General features: G+C 48.5%; 6 protein-coding genes across 6 annotated transcripts; 2 read left to right on the top strand and 4 right to left on the bottom strand.

Annotated features, from left to right (window-relative positions):
• Nucleotides 1-989: 989 nt before the first annotated feature.
• On the top strand, nt 990-1,937 carry BO85DRAFT_422579 (uncharacterized protein; the record flags this gene model as incomplete). Its single annotated transcript, XM_025657972.1, has 4 exons — nt 990-1,281; nt 1,342-1,413; nt 1,472-1,624; nt 1,685-1,937. 4 exons carry the CDS (start codon nt 990-992, stop codon nt 1,843-1,845), a joined length of 678 nt encoding a protein of 225 aa, XP_025514633.1. The 3' UTR covers nt 1,846-1,937.
• An 825-nt stretch (nt 1,938-2,762) lies between these two features.
• On the top strand, nt 2,763-5,840 carry BO85DRAFT_469402 (ankyrin; the record flags this gene model as incomplete). The annotated part of the gene is made up of 8 exons (XM_025662329.1): nt 2,763-3,749; nt 3,798-4,246; nt 4,366-4,699; nt 4,757-5,011; nt 5,061-5,120; nt 5,169-5,198; nt 5,274-5,390; nt 5,517-5,840. 8 exons carry the CDS (start codon nt 2,763-2,765, stop codon nt 5,595-5,597), a joined length of 2,313 nt encoding a protein of 770 aa, XP_025514632.1. The 3' UTR covers nt 5,598-5,840.
• A 119-nt stretch (nt 5,841-5,959) lies between these two features.
• Nucleotides 5,960-7,766, bottom strand: BO85DRAFT_520829 (putative tannase; the record flags this gene model as incomplete). The annotated part of the gene is made up of 1 exon (XM_025665165.1): nt 5,960-7,766. One exon carries the CDS (start codon nt 7,764-7,766, stop codon nt 6,021-6,023), a length of 1,746 nt encoding a protein of 581 aa, XP_025514631.1. The 3' UTR covers nt 5,960-6,020.
• A 4,730-nt stretch (nt 7,767-12,496) lies between these two features.
• BO85DRAFT_488884 (uncharacterized protein) lies at nt 12,497-12,854 on the bottom strand (the record flags this gene model as incomplete). The annotated part of the gene is made up of 3 exons (XM_025663567.1): nt 12,497-12,520; nt 12,600-12,656; nt 12,720-12,854. 3 exons carry the CDS (start codon nt 12,852-12,854, stop codon nt 12,497-12,499), a joined length of 216 nt encoding a protein of 71 aa, XP_025514630.1.
• Nucleotides 12,855-14,302: 1,448 nt separating this feature from the next.
• Nucleotides 14,303-15,920, bottom strand: BO85DRAFT_496614 (feruloyl esterase; the record flags this gene model as incomplete). Its single annotated transcript, XM_025663962.1, has 2 exons — nt 14,303-14,620; nt 14,712-15,920. 2 exons carry the CDS (start codon nt 15,918-15,920, stop codon nt 14,303-14,305), a joined length of 1,527 nt encoding a protein of 508 aa, XP_025514629.1.
• Nucleotides 15,921-17,080: 1,160 nt separating this feature from the next.
• Nucleotides 17,081-18,269, bottom strand: BO85DRAFT_422575 (SMP-30/gluconolactonase/LRE family protein; the record flags this gene model as incomplete). Its single annotated transcript, XM_025657971.1, has 2 exons — nt 17,081-17,435; nt 17,545-18,269. 2 exons carry the CDS (start codon nt 18,267-18,269, stop codon nt 17,129-17,131), a joined length of 1,032 nt encoding a protein of 343 aa, XP_025514628.1. The 3' UTR covers nt 17,081-17,128.
• Nucleotides 18,270-21,054: the final 2,785 nt, after the last annotated feature.

Here is a 21,054-nt window from a genome sequence, read left to right as displayed (position 1 = left end):
AATGAAACACGGAGCTCATACCTTTATGGATGGAGTAGTGAAGAAGGCGCCGTAGTCTCCTATTGGCGGAAGATTAACCACCCTGAAAGTGTTGAAACAACTGCAGGTGTGTCTGTTAGTCTGTTGACGCCGAAAACGGAGGACCCCTGCATAGGGGCTGTTCCAAGGTTTAGAGTAGGGCCCATAAGTGGAGAACGGCCATATAGGCATCAGGGAGGGTCCATATTGCACTTCCCTGTAAGGAACCAGATTAGCCGTTGGGCCCAAGGTTGTTGACGGCGGTTATTGAGTTTGAGTAACCGCTAGAGCAAGCTCATGACTAAATTTAACCTACCCGGTCATTAGGAAAGGTCATGGCGACTCTCCTACCAAGATTCAGCGAGCATCTTGACCTTCGGATATTCAATACCTTCGTGCGCCAAATACAGGAAAAGAAATGGCAACCGTGAAGACAAGTCATGAAGCAGTCCAGAGCCAGGGAACTCCTAGTTCTGCTTGTAACTTGGTTGTAAGGTGCGACTGACTTGAAAGAGAACATTTCCTGATGGTGTCGGGAATCGGAATTAATTACCCACAAAGTGGGTCAAGACGGGAAGTCAGGGTAGGAGTCTGCGGCAGTAGTCTTGTCATGGGGGATCCATATAGATTGACTCTTTGCTTGGCTTCTGGACACCCTGGGGCCAGCATGTTTGTGTCTGCACACCCCATTCGTGCAATGAAAGGCGCAAGAGCCAAAACCCCCTCAACCAGGGCAATACTCCCGGGGGCCGAAACCCCACTGGTGGATATTCCCCCGAAACATCAGACAATGAACGCTAATAGTTACTGAGGAGAGAGAGAGAGAGTTATAGGGACGAAATTTGAAAGCTACTTCACAGTTTCTTAGAACATATAAGAAGGTATCTCGTCCTCGCGGTCCGTCTACCAGAACAACAAGACCACACGAGCTCCCGCATCTACTCGCATCTACCACACACAACTCCATCAGAATGTACACCCGCACCCAGGTTCTCGCAGCTCTTGCTGCTCTTGGCGCCACCGGCGTGAACGCCGCCATGGGTCCTGCTTTCAGCACTGGTCCCGTCTCCGACGACTCCTTCATCCGTGAAGCTACCTCGACTCTTGTCCTCCCCAACGGCCCTAGTGGCGGCTCCTCCGATGCTATCACCTCCCTGTGGGTTGGTATGGGCACCTCCAACGGTGACCTGATCCAGTCCATTGCCGACAACTGGCAGCAGAGCGACTGGACCATGTACGCCTACACTCTTAAGGAGACTAGCGGTTAGTGACCACGGAAACAGACAACAAACAAAACAATTACTTACCTGCTCCTCTCCACAGCTACCTCCCAGGAGCCCATCTACGGTGATGGCCAGGCTGACGGCACTAAGGGCGACAAGGTCACCATGCACTGTAAGTGACATTTACAAGCCGTCGTTTCTGCCTCACAGCTAAATCTCGCGATCTACAGACAAGTTCGATGACTCGACCGGCAACTACACCCAGACCGTTTTGATTAACGGCAAGACCGTCTCTACTCTCTCTACCAGCGATGGCAAGGCTCAGGGCTGGGGAAGCGCTGTCGAGTGTGCCGAGGACAACTGCGGCACCGTCGGTGCTCACTGTAAGTTGAAGAATGACATTACCAAAGTATATTCACCGTGCTAATAAGACTGCTCATTAGCTTGGACCAACACCAAGATTATCCTTGATGTTGCTGACCCCAACTACATCAACACCCTCGCCAAGGGTAGCGGCGTCACTGGCGACATGTCCACCAGCGACGGTGGCAAGACTTGGACTGTTACCACCATTAACATTCCTGAGTTCTCTTTCTCTTCCTAAACGCACTGCATATTACATCAGAACCCATCTGGATATGGGGATTGCAAGGATAGTGCTGTGACTTTTACCTTCGTCTTTGTATTAATATTATTCAATAGCATTGAATGCCTATTAATATTCTTTATATACTGGTGTTGTTGTTTTTATCCTTGACAAGAGGAGAGGGGAGTCTTCAGGTCGTGATTGCACGCTAAGCCTGGGAAACTGATGGAACCTGCTGGTATGCACACCAGAAGGGCCTGTCACTCCGAGATAACTTAGATTTCCCCAATTTCCTCGATTATAAGCAGCCACGTATCGCAATACGCAATTAGATCAGTTATAGCACAATATATCTATTTCTAACTTGCACTCAATGGTACCAGGTTAATGCCTTAGCAAGATGGCCACGTCGCGCGGGGTTGCTGCACGATGCGATCCTTTGCGAGCATAGCCACGTTTCCGCCTCTCGGTCAGATTAGATGTCAACAAGGCTCAGTGTCCACACATGGGTGAATTGACAGCGCGTACGGTCGCGAAAACAGTTTTCACATGAGATGACATATTACTTAAAATTCCTTCATATCTAAGAACCTTGACTTTGTGTTATTCAGACACTTGTTCAACAATATCTTATCGCTGGCTACAGTAATAGGACCCCTGGACGGAGTGCTATCAACTCCACATACCAACACGGCAATGCATCAAATCAAACGGAACCACAACTTTAGCGTGAGGCGATGCACAGATGCTGCTATCTTACCCACGCAGCCTTGCGATCTAGGCTACGGAGTGTCATTCTACCAATGCTTTAAATCTCCTCGAGGCCGGTGTTAGCACCGATTGTCCTTCATTATCGGCACTGGATGGCATCAAAAATAGTCATGGCTGGGAAGAGGAAAAAAATGAATAGACGCGTCACTGAGAAAGTTGTGGACATGGTCAATATCCAGAATAAGCCACAAACGACGAAAGCCGTCTCTGAGAAAGTCGTTGATACTCCAGCAGTCCTGTTTATACCGTCTAATGTTGAAAACAAGGGAGGATGCTCATCGAAAACCTTGAAAAAGTTTCACTGCATTCTGGGCGATCGCTTTGGGCGAGATCGCAAGTTTTACCCAAATACAAAAGATGAGAATGGCATGACCCCGCTTCATTACGCAGCGCAGTTATTGCCATCGGGAGATGATTTTTGGGGTGAACCCGTGGAGGAACAACAGATGTGGCAGTCGCTACTAAGAGGCCTTCATAAGGATGATCTAAATGAGCAGGATGATGATGGTCGTACCCCAATGTCTTATGCAGCAGTGGCTGGAGATGCGTGGGTTGTGAACAAATTGTTCGAAGCTGGAGCTGACCCCTACCAAAGTGACAAGAACGGGCGATCACCTTTGTCCTGGGCGGCGCAATGCGGCGGAAAAGAAATTATTAAGCTACTAAGTTGGAATATTAGATATTTCAATGACAAAGACAACCGAGGCTGGACACCCTTCCATTATTTCCTACAAAGGGAGCCTGAGCCAACTGAAGAATACGATCTCGGTGTTGTTCCACTCATCTGGGATAAAAGACATTCCCGTGAGGTTGAATACTCTCATTGGCGCAAAGCCGTGGAGAATCCCTACGTGCATTCACGAGTGCCAGCAGACTATATGAGCACATCCTTGTTATCTGAGCCTGATGCTTTTGGCATCACTTTTCTGTCGCGTGCTGTACAACTTGATAGGATTCTGATCATCGCAATACTTCTTACAATTGAGGATATCGATATAGGCATGCCAGACAGAGATGGCAAAACGCCGCTGTGGCGGGCGATAGAGGCCGGAAATCGCGCAATTGCCGAGTTACTGTGGAAATATGATGATGTGACTTTGAGGCTACTTTCGACAGGTGCTCACGCTCGATCTGAACATCTGGACTGGCTTGTTACCAACAATTAATCGTTTGCCAGACTGCAAGGACCAAACAAAGAGACCGCTTTTCATATAATGCTTGACATCCCTAATATTGGCGTTATGGAGCATCACCTCCAACAAGCCATAGTCGCCCAAGTACCTGACTTGCCTATGGACACAGTTGAAGCTCCAACAAATGTGAGCTCATTATTTCTTGAGAAAGCCGACAGACGTGGCTTAACCCCTTTAGCTTTGGCAAAAGAGAAAAGACTGCTACCGATAGTGAAGCTTTTCCTTCGGTGGCGTGCCAAAGTGGATTGCTTCAAACACAAAGCGGACTGGTTTAATCTATTGCCGGACAGTAAGAATATGGCATCTTTCTGCAATATGGAGGAAACATATCGGAATGTTTCATTTGAGCTGGTACGAAAGAAGAACAATATCCTTGTCTTCGACTTTTACCAAGCAGAGGATGTAACTCCACAAGGACATCTTGTCGAACGATGCGATATGCTTCAGCATCTTTGGTGAATACTGCCTTTTAATAAGTACCTTCTTTAGATGCTAACAGGAAGGATTGGCAGGCTACACAATAGCAAACAAAATTGGATAGCCTCATTGCAGCATAATCTCTACCATAATACAGCTACTCATACAGCCGCGTGCATCTTGACACAAAACTGTCCGAAATAACTTGTGTTCTAACAGCAGAATTCCCCAAACCGGATGCAGGATTCTTCAAGAGACATAGCCCATTCCACTCTCAGGGTATAGCAAGCCATAAATGCTGGTGCATATCGTGGACAAGGCCACAATTTGTGAATACAAACGGCGACGTACAGCCGGTTTTCTACAGCAGTACTATCTCTCACGGCCAGATTCCTGCAAGCGACGACAAGTTCCTACAGCAATACATTGGCGAATTATTTCAGGAATGGTCCCTGATATGCGATGAAATAGAGACGCATGTCATTGATCATGTACGTCGACCCTTTACCCCGGATCTTGCGTCTTATGCTGACAGCTCTGACCACTAGTGCAATGGTGACGAGACGAGCGCCACTGTTCTGATTACTGACCTAGCTGATGATTCACGTTACTTGGCCACCATTCAGAAGGCCCTTCAAGACCAGGTAAAGGGAATACAGAAGGCAATCAGTGACTATCGCAGGGTGGATGTATACCACAGTCTTCGTTTGCAAGAGGCAGAAGAGGGTTTCGGACAACTGAAGGCCACTATCACTGATCGACTAGATAAGCAACATGAACGCGTGCGTGATCTCCGCCAAATGGTAAGATGCCCACAGTATTAACCTTGTTGAATCGCTCTTACAGTATCAGGAATTTGCTAGGCTTTCCGTTGAAGAAACGGTTTTCATGAGACGTATCAGTCTAATCACTGTAAGACGATACATTGGCTTTCTCTAATCACATTGCTGACGAGGGCAGTTTATCTTCCTACCACTGATGTTTGCATCGGTAAGTAGTAGTGTCAAATGACTGCCATTTCTTTTTCCTTTCTCTGCTTTTGTCTGCCCCAGCTGATAGTAACAGAGTCTCTTTGGCATGAACGTCAACGCGCTGCAAAGCAACCCTGACTGGCGCTGGTATATCGTGTTCGGCGCCGCATCCCTTCTTTTGACCTATGCCTTATGGAAGGTTTCTGATCAGGTTAGTTCCAGTTGCCTTGGAAATTCTCCACCCACTCCCCTCCTTCCCCTTCCTTACTGGCCCTATGTAAAATCCCCCCCTTTTTTCTTCTGCTTCAGTACATAATTTGTGCTAATGCGTTATCAGAACATCCGAATATCCCAGATATGGTCTGAATTACGGGCGGGACGGGCCATGAAGAACAAGACGAAGGATTGTGAAGGCTAAGAATTGTTACTATTGACTTTGTTCGGATTGTTGTGATTTGTTGGTGAGGGGGAGCATTGGGGCGGTAATTGCTTTGTTTTTGCTTATCACGGATGGACTTCGGGATTGGCTAGCTTGATTACAAATGTTGTCTCTGTTCTCATAACCCGCAGACATATTCTGAAATTGCTCGTGCACAGTTTTTTAATGCATTAAACTGCAAGAAGACATGTTCAGTTTCAAATAGTAATAAGTGTTATATACAGTCAAGTAATATTTTTGACTAAGTAAGCTAGTAAAAGTCTTCTTCACACGTATACAGATTAAAGAAGACACAAAAGGCAGAAGAAGTACAACGACTATCGAAGCGAAGATACTACATACAGACGGATAGAGTTCCTATCAAAGGACCTTTCAAAATCCATATTTTCTCAACCAACCCGCTTAGAAAACGGGCATCTTGAAAGCGTCAAAAGTGTAGTCCCAAGTAGCAAGGGACTTGGAATCGTGAACACAAGAGAAGCTGGAGTTGCTGTTCCAGAGGGGACGAGAAGGCCACTGGCAAAGCATCTGGGTCTCACCAGCATAGGTACCGGAGGAGACGGTGGCGTTGAGGCGGGAAGGCTTGTTGCCGTTCTCAACCCAGTCGATCATGATCTCCATGTTGTCCTCGGGGTAAGGACCAGGCTGGAGGGAGTTGGTACCGCAGTGAGCAGCGCCGGGGACGAGGTAGAGCTGGTACCAGTCGGACATATCCTGCAGGGACTCGGTGTAGGTGGTGTTGGGGTACATGGCCTGACGGACAGCCTGCCAGTAGTGGACGGACGAGGCGGTGGGGATACTGGGGTCGGATTCACCGTGGTAGTGGATCATCTTACCACCGGACTCCTTGAAGGTGGTGAGGTCGATGACGGTGGTCTGGAGACTGTCAATGTAGCGAATCATACCGATGTTCATCCAGTCGACCAGGGTGTCGTAGGTGACGTTGTCGAGGTTCTCCAGGTTATCGATGTTGAGGAGCTGCACGAACTTTGTCACGTACTCGCCACCGGTAGAGGGGATGCTCAGAGTCCAGGAGTCAGTGGTGGAGTCGTACTCGGTGTCACCATCGGACAGCTCAGCGGCGATCTGCCACGAGAGATAGGCACGCTTGCCGTTGGAGTCGTGAAGACCGTCGTAGATGGCCTGGGCGAGAGCAACGCCCTCAGCGGTAACACTGCCGTTCTGGGCGGGCTGGTAGCTAGTAGTGCTGCCCTCAGCACGCTTGCTGAAGCCAAAGCCCAGGGAGGTGTAGTTCTGCTCAGCGCAGTAGTAGGACTCGCCAATGATGGAGGTGAGGTTGAAGTTCAGCATGCAAAGGTCAGTACGGGAGACAACGCCATCGGTACGGCCGTCGAGAGGGTCACAGGCTTCGATGGTAGCGTTGACGATCTTGTCAAGTTCGCAAGGGGGAGGGTAGTAGTCCATGGTGTGTTCAATAGTGGCAGGGAAGACGTGGTGAACCTGCTGCTGAGCAAAGCGGAAGGCAGGGGCACCGGCAATGACACCGTCATATTCATCTCCCCAGCGCTGGACCTGACTCATACCCTCACGACCACCATCGGAGCAGCCCTCGTAGTAGGTGTAGATCTTCTTGTCGCTGGAGAGACCGTAGAAACCACGGGTCAGGGGCTTGGCGATCTTGGTCATTTCACCAAGAGCCTGGTAGGAGAACATGTAAGTAGCATCCCAGTTGATCGAGCCGTTGCCGTAGAGGACGACTTCATCATAGCTGTAGGAGAAGGCGTCGTAGCCGGCGTCGGTGGCGCCGGAGGCAGCACCGTACTCGAGACCGCCAGTAGCATCGCTGGACAGGGAGAAACCACCACCACCAGCAACGTAGAAACGGTTCTTGAAGTCGGAAGGAGCGGGCAGGGCGTACTTCACGACAACCTTGTCACCCTTCCCGGTGTGGGTGTAGGTAACAGTGACATTGCAGTAGTCGTAGGAGCCGGAGCTACCCATGCCAGAGCTGGCATCGGTGACGGTGTTGGCAGTGACGGCGGAGGGGATCAAGTTGATTCCCAGGAGGGTGCCGTTGGAAGGAAGGGCGGACTGAACATTGGAAACAGTGCAGAGATCGGACAGGGAACTAGCCTGAGCAGTGGCTGCTGCCAGAGCAGCGACAACTGCGCGAGTGGACTTGCGCATGTTGAGGGTCACTAAAGAGTGTGGAGGTGGATTGAATGAGCGAAGGTGCAGACTGTAAAGACTGACTGAAGCGTCTGATGAAGAAGTTTGTTTGGGGTGGCGGGTGGCTGTCTTATATAGAACGGTCAGCTACTCAATATTGGGGACATACCGTGATAGCCGTCTCCTGTGGTTGGGGTGGAGTGAGAAGGCTATTCATCGGCCGGGCCCACCAGGCTTGACATTCTGCAGCAGAAATTAACTCAGATTCTGACACTCGTCACCCGATTGCGCGGCCCGGAACAGTATTATCCAGATTATGGGGTTGAGTGACATCAGTAGATCACTGTGACTGCTGGCTTTCGCATGTCATGGGCGCAGTGTGATGGAAAGATCCTGAAGGGGCTGTGATCAAATGAAGACTATCTCTCATATTGCAGCGCAGCCAAGTGTTAGCGATAACCTGTTTGTCGGTCATTGCTGCTTGCATGCTTCCCAAACTTGGTCAAAAGGGAGCTGAAACTCCGCCACGAGTAGCAGGGAGTAGCAGCGACAATCGCATAGGATGCATCTAATCTGCATCTAATCAGGGCCTTCGCCAAGAGGGTCCCAATGTTAGGGCGGTAATAACCTTATCCGGGTGGAGTCAGTAAATCTCCGCTCGAGCAGTCGGGCGCCTTGGCAGGCCACGAGAGGTCCAACCAGGGTCTCGGCTTCTAGGACCCTTTTCGGCACTCGCATTTGCCTGATTGTAGATGTCACTGAGAGGTGAACAAGATTCGACACATATACAAGCTATGAAGTCCATACTCGATGCGAAATGATCTACTCTGCCCCAAGCAAGCAGTTCACAAAGGCTAAGCTTTCGGTTCCTGCGCGAACTCGTGCGCCAAGCCAATTAGGGCATGGCTGGTTAGTGCCAAGTCGAGGCTTCGTCAGCTCAGTATCATGTTAAGGCGGCAGGTCGAAGACCCCATGTCTATTTTCGAGCCTAGCGAGAGCCATCTTGAGCGTTTTAGATTAGTCGACAGATTCGTCATACCACACACACCCCATGGTCGGGGTCTGCTAAGTGCTAACCTCTTCAGTGAACTCCGCAAGGAACCCGCAAACACCGTGGCCACAAAAACTTGGTCCAGGCCGCGGGTGGCAGATGAATCCTAATCGACCCTGTTCAGCCCTGCGGTGAAAAAAATAATATTGATACGTAACTGTGCTGATCACAATCTTGTTTCTAGCTTTAAAGAAGGACCCATTTGGACGGACTACTCACGGAGTGTTATTCTGTTGACAACATCCTACATGCTTGTAATATCCGTGAATATTGAGACTCAATAAGCCGGGTACGGAATCCAATTAGTTCAACAGCCATCAGGGTGGCATACAGCAGGGGAAATGCATACGTACACGCCCATCAATCCGTGTTTGGCTTCATGTAAGTCTGAAGAGCCGATAACGGCTGTTCCACACTTCAACCCGATCTAAGTAGACTAGGTTGGTTGCCAAGATGATCGGCGCTTCCGCTTAGTCATTCATACCCCCATCATTCAGGGCATTGCTCCCAGTCTGGACATCACTATTGGCCATTATTTCAGCATACCCATAGCAACCTTTCCAGATTAGCTCTAGTCTAAACTGCCAAGAATGGGTGTCTTCCGGTGGCACGAGAATAGCATACTTTGCACAACCTTCTCGCCCATCAACTTGGGAACGTGAGCCCCGTTATTCCCAGTACACCATTCCTTGGTGTTTCTGTTTGCTTCCACACTTCTAGCCCCACTGTTTGAGATCATTGCCCCTTGCGCAGCAAAACCATCGCTGGGAAATAAACTGAGAAGTATCATAATCTAGTACCATCCGATGTTGAGTTGACTTGACGGGAGACGTGCTCCGTTTTTCCTAGCAGAAATCTCGGCCTATGATCATAGATAAAAGCTCTCACTAAAAAGCGTTTCGGGGATACTCATCTCCAGTCGGAGTGGATTACCTAAATGGTCCCCTCGCCCAGCGTGCGCCGGCGGACGACCGTACCTTCTTAATTGACTCGAGGGTGCTGGCAAATTTGCAGCTGCAGAAAAGCCACTGGTTCATGACTCTCCATATAGCAATCCAAATTCAAGTTTGGTGGCCTATAGGCGAGTCACTGTTGACTGGTGTTGAAATATCAACTTGACTTTGTAGATTCAGCAAATATTATACGTATAATTCACAAGAGTGCCAAGGGTTCCGTATATGGCCTAGATGGCTTTGTAACCATAATAACTTCTCGGCATAGGACAGCTCAGAAACCAGTTAAGTTCGTGACCTTATCAAAGTGCCACCAGACACCACAGGTGAAAGGTATCCTACTTCTGTCCTACTGCTTGCCCTCTGGTTCAGATGCCAACACCAAGTGACCATATCATGAAACCCAAGGATGGAGGAGGCGGTCCTTAGTCCTTCTTATCATTACGTTTGAAAAAGCTCATATGTGGGGATCCACTGCTCCATATCCAGCTTCATGGAGGTGAGCGAATGAAGCGTCGATATTGGGAGTGCATGGCACTTGCTGATGAGGCTGGACGCCAGCAATCAAGATGAATCCCTAATTCTGATGAGCGTAAATTGATGCCTGCAGCAACATCAACATAACTGCGCTGGCTATATTGGTTGACTTCAACAACCTCTATTAAATAAATTGCTCATGTTCGAGAATGGTTTCCGGTATCAAGTTGATTGCGTGTGGGTCTGAATACCACTACGTAGTCCTGACTGAAGGTCATCCCTATTTTTAGACCCACCCACATGATAAATAACGACGCCTTATCACCCTGAGTCCTGAGTCCTCTTATGCCTCGTCGCGTACTGCATGAGGACGAGTTTGTCTGAGTTATCTTCAGTAATCTCTTGCCTATGCGGACCGCGGAGGCTTTGGCTCCATCGATTTCACGTATACGGACATAATCCGCTTCCTAATCTCTCAGCCTGTCCGTCACGCATCACGGCAGGGAAGTCATCGTGCGACGGGCCCCAAGCCCAAGTCCACGTTACACCAGGGTTTGCCATTTTGTATGTATTTACCCGTGAGGAACAAGTTTCGCACTTTCTCCCGAGTCATACTAGTGAAAAAGGTTCGTTACCACACGAATAAGCTGTTATAGGTTATGTCGAACAATATGCTGTTTCCCCACCGAGGTCTCTCCCCAGCCAGTTGATGACCTGAGCACACCCACTCCATAGCAAGTAGTCGCTCATCATCTCGAGATGCCTGGTATTTGCTGCAGATAATGTTGTGTTGCCCCAATCGTTATGCTTACCTGGATCAACCTACTTCGCGCCGCGCCCACCCAGAACGCCCAACATCCCCGATCTGACCCACTGTAGATAGCCCGGCACGTTTTATATTATTTGAGAAGCATAAAGAGGACCGCACTGCTATATATGAGACACTATCTGAAGAAGGGTCTCTTCTGTTGCGGGGATAAATTCTCGCCCGTCGTTGATCATCCGTATATCTGTGCGGAAATATGTGTAGAAGAGGATGTTACGTGGTTTCTGTCAAAGTGGTGGCTGGGCTTCAAATTTTAGGAATTCCTCTTTTGAGATATACTGGCTCCTACAGCTAATACCTTGGACATACCCAAGCAGATAACAAATAGCAAAGGACATTGGAAGGAAAATATATTTAGCATCATTTATACTGCGCGATAGAACTCTGCAGGCCGTATTTTGAGATGGCAATCATCATGGAAATAAGATGCAACCATCAAAAAGGTCTGTTTAGTGCTATTAGAGCTATAAGTGACATTTTCAATGAATTGTTCCATATAGGGGTAGTTTAGGGAATATGCCTTCATGGGCCCCCTTTATTTCAGTGTTCATGATTCAAATATTATTTACGAGTCACAGAAATATATCACGCGAATATACGTGATTTGCTATTTGCAACTACGTAGTTATCAGTGCTGATACTGATATATATTATCCCAATACCATTCTGAGACATACACATATCAACACGAATACGAACTGCCAAATCCGGATAAAGCAAAGGGAAATCTAGGCAAAATTAAAGCTTCGGAAAACGAACCTGATCCACTATCATTATGCGCACGTTGGCGTGGGGTGCCTGGCTCAGTCGAGATTTGTGCTCTGATAGGAGTCGAAAGACTCTGGACCAGATACAGTGAGACATAATCCACGTACACCTTTTAGACAAAATGTCGCCTAGGGAGTCGAGTACCAGATCATGTTGTGGGGCTTTCCGCGGTAATATTGCTGTGCAATAATATCAAGACCACGGCAGTAAAGATCTTTCCGAATGTTCGATGACTGATGTACGTCTTTCAGGGTCTGGACCTGCGAAATCTCTGATTCCGTATTCCGACAGCAAAAGTCGAATGAGCCTTGTTGTGGTGGGCATATGTGGGACTGCAGGGTTCTAGGATGAGAGACTCCACCCTTTTCGGATTCAGCCCTACTAGCCCTTTACTCGGCCCCATTTCTGTCAGGCTCCAACGCTCTGCTTCTACGCCACGCATTTGATGTAAAAGAAAATAAAAGTGGTAGTCCGCATGTCTGCGCCAGCTACTATACGGGCCACACAGAAATGTGAGTTCATCGTGAACCGAATTATATTACATTCAAGTCCCTTGCGGAACAAGGCAATACTGTATGGAAGCACCGACCAATATATCCCTTAACACAAAACTTGTCTGCCAGCTCGTAAAAACTACTCGCATGAACGTTATTCTTCACCCCCGCAGCAACACTCAAAACACATGAGTCCGCAGCATCTAAAAGAATTAGTATACTATTTATAGCGGAGCGAAGAAATAAGGGTCACCAAGGGGAAACCTACACTCCACAGCAAACTTCTCCAGCTTCGCCACCTCCTCGCATGCTCACATCTGATGATTCCGCGGCCGCTGTCTTTGCTGCTGGTCAGTATACTTGACGCTATGGTCGAGAGAGTTGTCCACGAATGTATCATACCGAAGTCTTTGTGCTGGGAGGTTCAGGAGCAGTTGGTTGCTGCATGGTCACAGTCTCTGGATCCCAAATATGGCTTTGTGGCTCTGGAGTAGGCGCTTTGCTGAAAGATGTGGTAATCCAGTCGAAGAAACTCATCTTGTTCAATTGAAAGTCTGGTCAGAATATTATGCAGAGCGTGGGGTTCTATGGCGAGGAGAACCTTGTATAGCGTCTAGTCGCGATATTTATATGTGTTCTGTACCCCTGGGTCTGCATGAACTATGACAGCAATATTAGTGTCATAGAGCAGGAAAGCGTTATTGAGAATCTTTCACCTGCATGGAGCCATCAACTCCACAGCAGATCCACTATAAAACCCATGGTGAGGATCTAGTCGCAACTAGCAATCTTCTACGAGATCGAACGCCTCTTGAGCTGATATTCATGGTTATGAAACAAACACATAGTAGGGCGCAGTCTCAGCTCGTGCCATAAGACAACATTAACGAGTTGCTAAAAATTCATGGTTCTCCTCTATGCATGCCGTACAGAACTGCAAGACGTGGAAATTAAAGGTAAAAAAGGCTTGTTGTCTACGGATAAACATAGGAGAAACATACAAGCCTCGGAAAAGGATGAAATTGAGCCAAGTACTTGAAGCCAAAAAACATCACCAATCGGGGAAATAAACCACCTACCCCACCTCGAAAAAGAAGTTGAGTCCTGGGAGCTGGCTCAATCGAATTGAACAGCCTTGTGGATCCACCAAATAATAAGACCCACAGCTTTATAGGCACCAGCTTTACTGATTGGCTTGTTACCGTATTCGAATGCGAATAGCCTTTTCAAGATTAGCAGTCTTACTTCTTGCACTAATTTGAAGCTGGTCCTACGTAATGAGTAATACCTCTGCAAAAGTTCATTTGTATTTCAGCCCTGGGAGTCAGACCCTTTATCAGGGTGCACCGGGGCTGGCATCAAAATTCAAAACTTCTACCACGTGATGCCATCCCACTCACCCGTTGACCTTGACTAAGAAGACACAAAACATCTAGATGAAATTTCTGCTGACAGGGTTCCGTAGAGAGATTGTCGTTCAATATTACCGCAAATTCTGGACTAATTGCTCAAGAGAACTTTTATTCATGACCCTCTTTTGGCCTACGATGTAGCAAGCTAGTGATCTCCGGACAGAGTGGAAAAAAGAAGTGCATTATTCTTCGGACCTCGTCTCGAATCCGAGACCCACTATTGGTGCTGCCGTACTGTCTGCGCTAGTTGACGGAGATAAATCCCTGAACACGTTCTTGACCTGGACTGTCGGGTACCTTCACCGGCTTCTTTATGTTGGGATCACGATATTTCGAGAAAAGGCACATTTCTGCTTCTATAATTTTTCCCTTATCATAGCTTTTTCTTTTAGATCCGAACACTGGCTTGCAAAAGACAATATTGATATAATACATGAAGCTTAAATACAATTGGAATGTGATTAAGCGCACAGTACACGAAGAAGAAATATATCCCTGCCGGTGAAGGAATGTAAGAATTCGAAAGGCTAATCGTAGCTAATCAGAGACACAACGTAGCATCTTCCGCATCACTTAGGTGCAACGGAAGCTTTCAGCCAAAGAAATATTGCCGCCAACGTATTCAATCTGGGAAGGATAGGGGCACAAGTTGCGATGGAGACCATTTCCGAGCGACGGGTATTCTACAGGCAATGTGTCCGGGGCTGTGCCATTTTCGACCCAACGCTGGAGAGCCTTCATGACCGTGGTGGGCTGGCCACCGAGGCCGCCGGCGCAGTGACCGAGACCCGGCGACTCGAAGAAGCGCCAGAAGTCATGAATATCCGGAAAGAGCGCCCGAGCCTTGTTGTAGACATATTCGGTACCTTTGGTGGGGATACTGGGATCGGCCTGTTTGGTAAAGGGGTGATGGGTTAATTACTGCTGTCAGGTTTCGGCAAACCGGGAGGCGAAGGAGGGAGAGGAAGGACAAAAGACGTACCATGCCGTGGTAGGTCAGGAGCTTGCCTCCATTGTTCTTGAAGGCATGCAAGTTCGCGTCGTCTGCGTTCCAGGCGCTACCATATTCCGAAGTGATGAGGTTGAAAAACTCCTGGTATTCCGCGTGGCTCAATCCCATGGTGTCGAAGCTGATATTCTTAGCGACGAAGAGATTGAACCATTCATCCTTCAAGGTGGCGAACGATGAGCTGTTGAATCCCGGTTGAGCACCAAAGGTACTACCAATGTCGGACCCTGGGTTGTAGCCATACCAGAGCTGGTGGCCGTCAGTGGTATGCGCGCCCGACCAGGCAGCATCAATGATGACCGCGGCACCCTGACTCAGTGCGATAGTGCGCTTCAAGGAGTCACAGGTGAATGTTTTGTTCACGGCGGTATAGGGATCGTAGTTACAAGCTGTCATGTTCGAGATAAGTCCATCTACCACACCATCAAGGGGATCACAGTAGGTGATAGCTTCTCGTGTCAGGAAGTCCAGTTCGCAGACGAGAGGGTTTAAGTTGTGCCAGATGCGCATGAAAAGAGCATAGTACAGCGAGGAAGTAAACTTGGTGAAGGATTGTGCGGGAGCTGAGGCAGCAATACCATCGTATGCAGTGGGATAGCGCTCAGCGATCATCATTCCCTGCCGGCCTCCTTGTGAGCAACCGCTCCAGTAGGAATATTCAGGAGCACGACCGTAGAAGCTGTTCACCAGACTCTTTCCAATGATGGCTTGGTCATTGTAGGCCCGGGATCCGAAATTTTCCACTGCAACCCAATCGACATTGCCCGGACTGGTGAGCGCCCATTCACGAGGTCCTGTAGTATCCTTGCCCAGTCCAGCATCGGTGGTGGTGGTAGCAAATCCTTCCCCAAGTGCACCTCCCATGAAGAATTCGGACAGCACAAACCGGCCAGCAGCCCATCCGCCACCCGCTGTTGCTTGGAGGCGGCCGTTCCAGTTGGCCGGTTCCGGAAGCCAGGTCTCGACAGTGATGTTATCCTCATAGCCGGGATGTGTATACTGCACGGTAATGTTGCAGAACTTGGCATTTTCGAGTTCAACGGTACCTCCATTGTAGTTGAACGTGTACGGAATGTAATCGGTGTAATTGGTAACCCAAGCTGCTGACAGAGAAAGGATCTCAGCCCCGTACACGACCGGGGTCTGAATGGCTGCAGGCGAGCAAATGGAAAAGTTTGACATGGCCGCTAAAGGAATGTGAGCCAAGAACGAGTGTATGAAATGAAATGAGTGTCGCAGACTGCAATTCTCCGATTCATCCTTCCTTTTATACCCAGCTTTTCAGCCTGGACTGGGTAACCCATATTATTCCAACCTTGAATGACATCGATTTGGGAAGGGGGTTTAGGGATGGTGGAGCCCAAGTCGGGCGACGGCCGAGTGGCTCTTCCCGAATAGGATGTTCGTACTCGGGATGAACAATAACATGCCGGCTCCACTTTGTTCTCTGAACCCTGGATGCCGAACTAGTCTGCGCCGTGCCGGTGCCACAGAATACCCAAGGAGTTGGGCTTCTTGACATACTGGAATCACCGATCATATCACATTGATACCCGTAGTTGCGCGCGCTTGGTTTACGAATGTCCGACCTATGTCGGCAAATATCTAAAGTCTCTGGTCTCACATCAATCTCGCCAAGGCAGCGCCCCTGCTTTTGCTGCCTATGATATACCATCCATGCATTGCGTCCAGTTCTTATCTCCGACCTCATATGCGCATCCTGTAAGTGCCTACATCATTTGTCCGAAATAGCCTATGCTAATGGACGCTGAGTACCTGGAACTCGAATCTTGTCATGCCTACCGGTATTCATGATATACTCAGCCGATATATTCCATATGCGCACACATGGAAAGCCAAATTCATGCTCTGCATATGGTAATACACAGACAGCGGCAACTACTTTATTAAGCGAATCTGGAGACATGGGGGTGTTTCGCCCTGGAGCAAGGAGCTAAAAAAGCTATATCTAGATGTGGCAGTGGAGGAAACAATGTATCTAGGAAGGATCTATACAGTCTAGTGTGATCAAACTCTATATAATTGAAGACGCGTCTTCGCTGTCTTTCAACGCATCAATGTAAAACCATTTGATGTATTGATAATTGGTGAACTTCGAAATATGATTTGATCATATACACAACATATCACATTTGACTATCACCAATAAAGCCCTTGCTGCTTTCTTAGTGTCATCTCTGGCTTGCATTTTATGCATTGACTTCGTTATCGACATTCTATAAGGACACAAAAACGCGCTACATCATGCAAGATATATTACAAAGCAAACCTCAGCTCAGTAGATAATGCTTTCCCAATGCAGTCGAACATATAATACCACACTGCATGCACCCCCACCTCAGCAAAAGGACTAAATCATCCCCACTCCTTCAAATCTTTAAGATGGACCCCTTCACCCAATGCCCAAGCTGCGCAGACAACAGCCGGTTCTCATTCATAATAAACATCCGCCCATTGCGGCCAAAGGAAAAGTTAGCCACGCCGCTCTTGATGTAAATCTTCCCCAACAAGACACCACCGGGAGACCAGACGTTAACCCCGTCCCCGCAGCCAGCGTACACGTTGCCTTCCATATCGGTCTTGATTCCATCCGGGATACCGTTTGCTGCCATCGCGAAAACGCGACGGTTGGTCAGGAATGGCTGGCCGTGGTAGGTGGTGATGTCGAATGCATAGCTGGATGGTTCCATATCAGCAAACCATAAACGTAAGATGGTATACCATACTTGCGAACATAAAGGAAAGCGACAAGAGATCATAGAGTGGGGAAGGGGAAATGACATACATAGTGGAAGGCTTAGTCAGATCCGTCGTCCCATCACCAACCGTATACGCCGTGTCAGTGATGTATACTATTTTCTCATCAGGAGAGAAAGAAATGCCATTCGGACGACCAAATCCATCCGTAACGCCACGCACATCCCCGGTACTCGGATCATAGCGATAAACTTGGTTCGGCAGTTGCGGTGCAGGGCGGATGCCCTGCTCGTATCCGTACGTAGGATCAGTGAACCAGATAGAGCCATCGCTGTGAACGACCACATCATTCAGGGAATTGAAACTCCGACCGTAGAAACCACTGATTAGGAGCTTGGATTCATATGGCGGGTCAATAGACATCTGGAATAGACCCCCGGATTGGTTGAGCGTGCCTTGGCCGCAGAAAAGGATACCAGAGTCGTGATTGATACCCCCGTTGGGAAGAGGAATGGTGGTATTGATTATTTCAGATGTTACTGGGTTGCTGCTAAGGGATACTTTGGAGATCTTGATAGTTGATTGGTTGGTGAGGGGATCGGTGAAGATGTTGCTAGTCATGAATAGTTCGTCTGTGGATGGGATGAAGACACTTGCTTCATGGGCGAATGGGAAGTCATTGTTCTCTAGAAGAATTTCTAGTTTTGGGGCATTGCTTGTGATGTTTAGGAATCGACTATCGTAGTATTCGAATCCTGTGGTGGCCTGGGAGAACTCGGGCTGCAGGCCGGTGACGGACATATTGTGGGCCATTGGGATGGTGGCCATGGCGAAAGTAATGCTATGTTACTCGTTGAGGAGTGGGGGGACATGGAGATTTATATGCTCACTAGGAAGTTATATCGGGGGTTCCTCGGCTGATCTAAGGCGAGGAACTGCGCTGGGGTTGAGGTGGAGCAGCCAGCAATTTCCGCTTATAGGGATGAGGCGGGGACATTGTGGGCGATCATCGCCGTAATCGGTCCAGGTAGGGAACCGGCGTGTGAATGTACTATTGTGGCATCTTATTCTGGGGACTACAACACCTTCCGTGGTTTTACGAGGGACTTCAACAAAAGAGTAACTCCATACTTATCTACTCAGAGTAGATATATAACAGGAACACCAATCAGAATGCTCAATAGCAGCTTCAAGGGGCATGTCCCATACGCTCAATGTGCTGCCTTATAAGCTCGGCCACAGCTGTATGACCTTTTTCTTGGGCTAGCGCCAGCGCTGACTTCCCATTCTCATCCTGCAAATGCGGATTGATTCCTTCTGCGGCAAGAAGTATTCTTACAATCTCCACGTCGCCACGAACCGCTGCAGATAGTAGGGGTGGAAGCCCATTACAATGCCCACGGTTTAGGTCTGCCCCCGCTGAAAGTAAAAGTTTCACAGCCTCCGGACTACAGTAGCGTGATGCCATCACTAACGGCGTCGAACCATCCCTGCTTTGCACATCGACAGTCGCACCTGCATCAAGAAGGACTTTGAACAGTTCGACATGGTCCATTATACTCCTCCATGCTATTTTGTGGAGGGGTGTTCGTCCATTACGATCGGAAATGCTTGGATTTGCTCCTCCTTTGAGTAGAAGCTTTACCATTTCCGAATCACCCAGTCTTGACGCCTTTAACAGAGGAGTGTCTCCTGCATTGTCCGCAATGTCAGGCGTGGCGCCTGCAGAAAGCAGCATGTTTACCACCTCCAAGGCCCCGCGCACAGTCGCGATTGCAAGGGCTGTGTTTCCATGTCTCTGGTCTTGTGTGTCAAGTGCTGCTCCTGCGGCAATAAGCGCTTCAACTATCTCCACGTCTGTCTCCGCATGATATAGACCATCACAAGCCATAGTGAGGGCTGTTGTCCCAAACCGAGACAGGATGTTAACATCTGCACCCGCAGAAATAAGAAACTTGACCATTTCCAATTTTCTTTCCTGTACAGCGCAGAAAAGTGGCGTTGCTCCTTCTACATTGCGGACATGGAATTCTGCACCCGCAGCGAGAAGCGCTTTGACAACTTCCACGTTTCCAAATTCCGCAGCATACATGAGTGCTGTATCTTCATTGCTATCCTGGGTGTTGGCATCTGCACCCGCAGAAATAAAAAACTTGACCATTTCCGATTTTCTTCCCTTTGCAGCGTAGAAAAGTGGCGTTGCTCCGTCTACATTGCGGACATGAAATTCTGCACCCGCAGCGAGAAGCGCTTTGACAACGTCCACGTTTCCAGATTCCGCAGCATACATGAGTGCTGTATCCTCATTGCTATCCTGGGTGTTAACATCCGCACCTGCAGCTATAAGCGCTTCAACGGTTTCCAAATCTCTGGATCCAGCAGCGCGTAGGAGTGGTCCTGATCCATAATCATTTTCCATATGAATGTCTGCACCTGCAGTAATAAGTAACTTGACGATTGACGCATCACCACGCTCTGCCGCTCGAGAAAGTGGGGTCTCTCCAGTACTGGAGGAAGTGTTAGGGTCCACCCTTCCTGTGTTGAGCAGCATGGTGACTATTTTTATTTCTCCAGCACGTGCCGCTTCAGCCAATGGACTCACGTTGTACAAGTCTCTTAAATCTGGATGGACACCCTGTGTAGCAAGCAGAATTCTAACCACCTCTTCATGGCCATGTTTTGCCGCCAATGACAGGATAGATACGCCATGACTATCCCGTAAATGAGGATCAACCCCTTCAGTCGCAAGTAGTAACATCACCGTTTCCTGATGGTTTCCTGCTGCTGCTTTGAGTAACGGGGTCTTTCCATGGAAGCATTGATAATTCGGATTTACTCGCTTGGTAGCAAGAAGCAACTTGACTACATCTAGGTGCCCAGATGCTGCTGCCGCGCGCAACGGTGTACCACCCCAGCCGCCTCCCTGGTCGGGGTTGACGTCCTTCAAGTCGAGTAGCATTCTCACTACACCTTCATGCCCTTTCGCCGCTGCGCAGTAGAGTGGGGCGTCCCAAGTGATTTGGGCACTCCATGATCCTCTGACGTCAGGCTTGATGCCCTCCGTGGAAAGGATGAGTCTCACAATATGCTCATGCCCTAACCCAGCTGCTTTCGATAGAGCAACTTGCGCAGCTGTGAATGATTCTGGCGTGTGTATTTTTGATAGTGACATTCGAGCTGTTATCTCTTGTGCATTCCTTGCAGCCCAGATTAAAGCCTGTGGGTAAGGATGATGCATGTCCCAGTGATACAGGAATGGGTTGATGTATTGATAGAAATGAGTGCTTGTTCTCGCCAGATTGTTCAGATCTCCACCTTCTAGCCAGTCTGCGATGCACTGCAACACATCGCTAGGTAGTTCGCCGAGCATATTGAACGAGGTCGATTGTTGGCCTGATGTATGGGATGGGATAGTAAGATGTAGTATGATAGCGTTTGTTGTGAAGAAATGAGGTGCCTCTTCAGTCATATAAATACATATAAAGTAGTTACATTTCAATCGCTTAGTATGCGCTAGGTACTCTTTGACCGGCCATTCGTCAAAGAAACTGACTGATGGTAAGCCACCTTGATTTTTGATATGCGGATCATTCCAGTA

The sequence above is a fragment of the Aspergillus piperis genome (genome assembly GCF_003184755.1).
Source record: "Aspergillus piperis CBS 112811 unplaced genomic scaffold BO85scaffold_11, whole genome shotgun sequence".
In the NCBI taxonomy this organism is placed as follows: domain Eukaryota; kingdom Fungi; phylum Ascomycota; class Eurotiomycetes; order Eurotiales; family Aspergillaceae; genus Aspergillus; species Aspergillus piperis.
The sequence above is the reverse complement of the archived record's forward strand: the minus strand, read 5'-3'. Positions and strand labels throughout refer to the sequence as shown.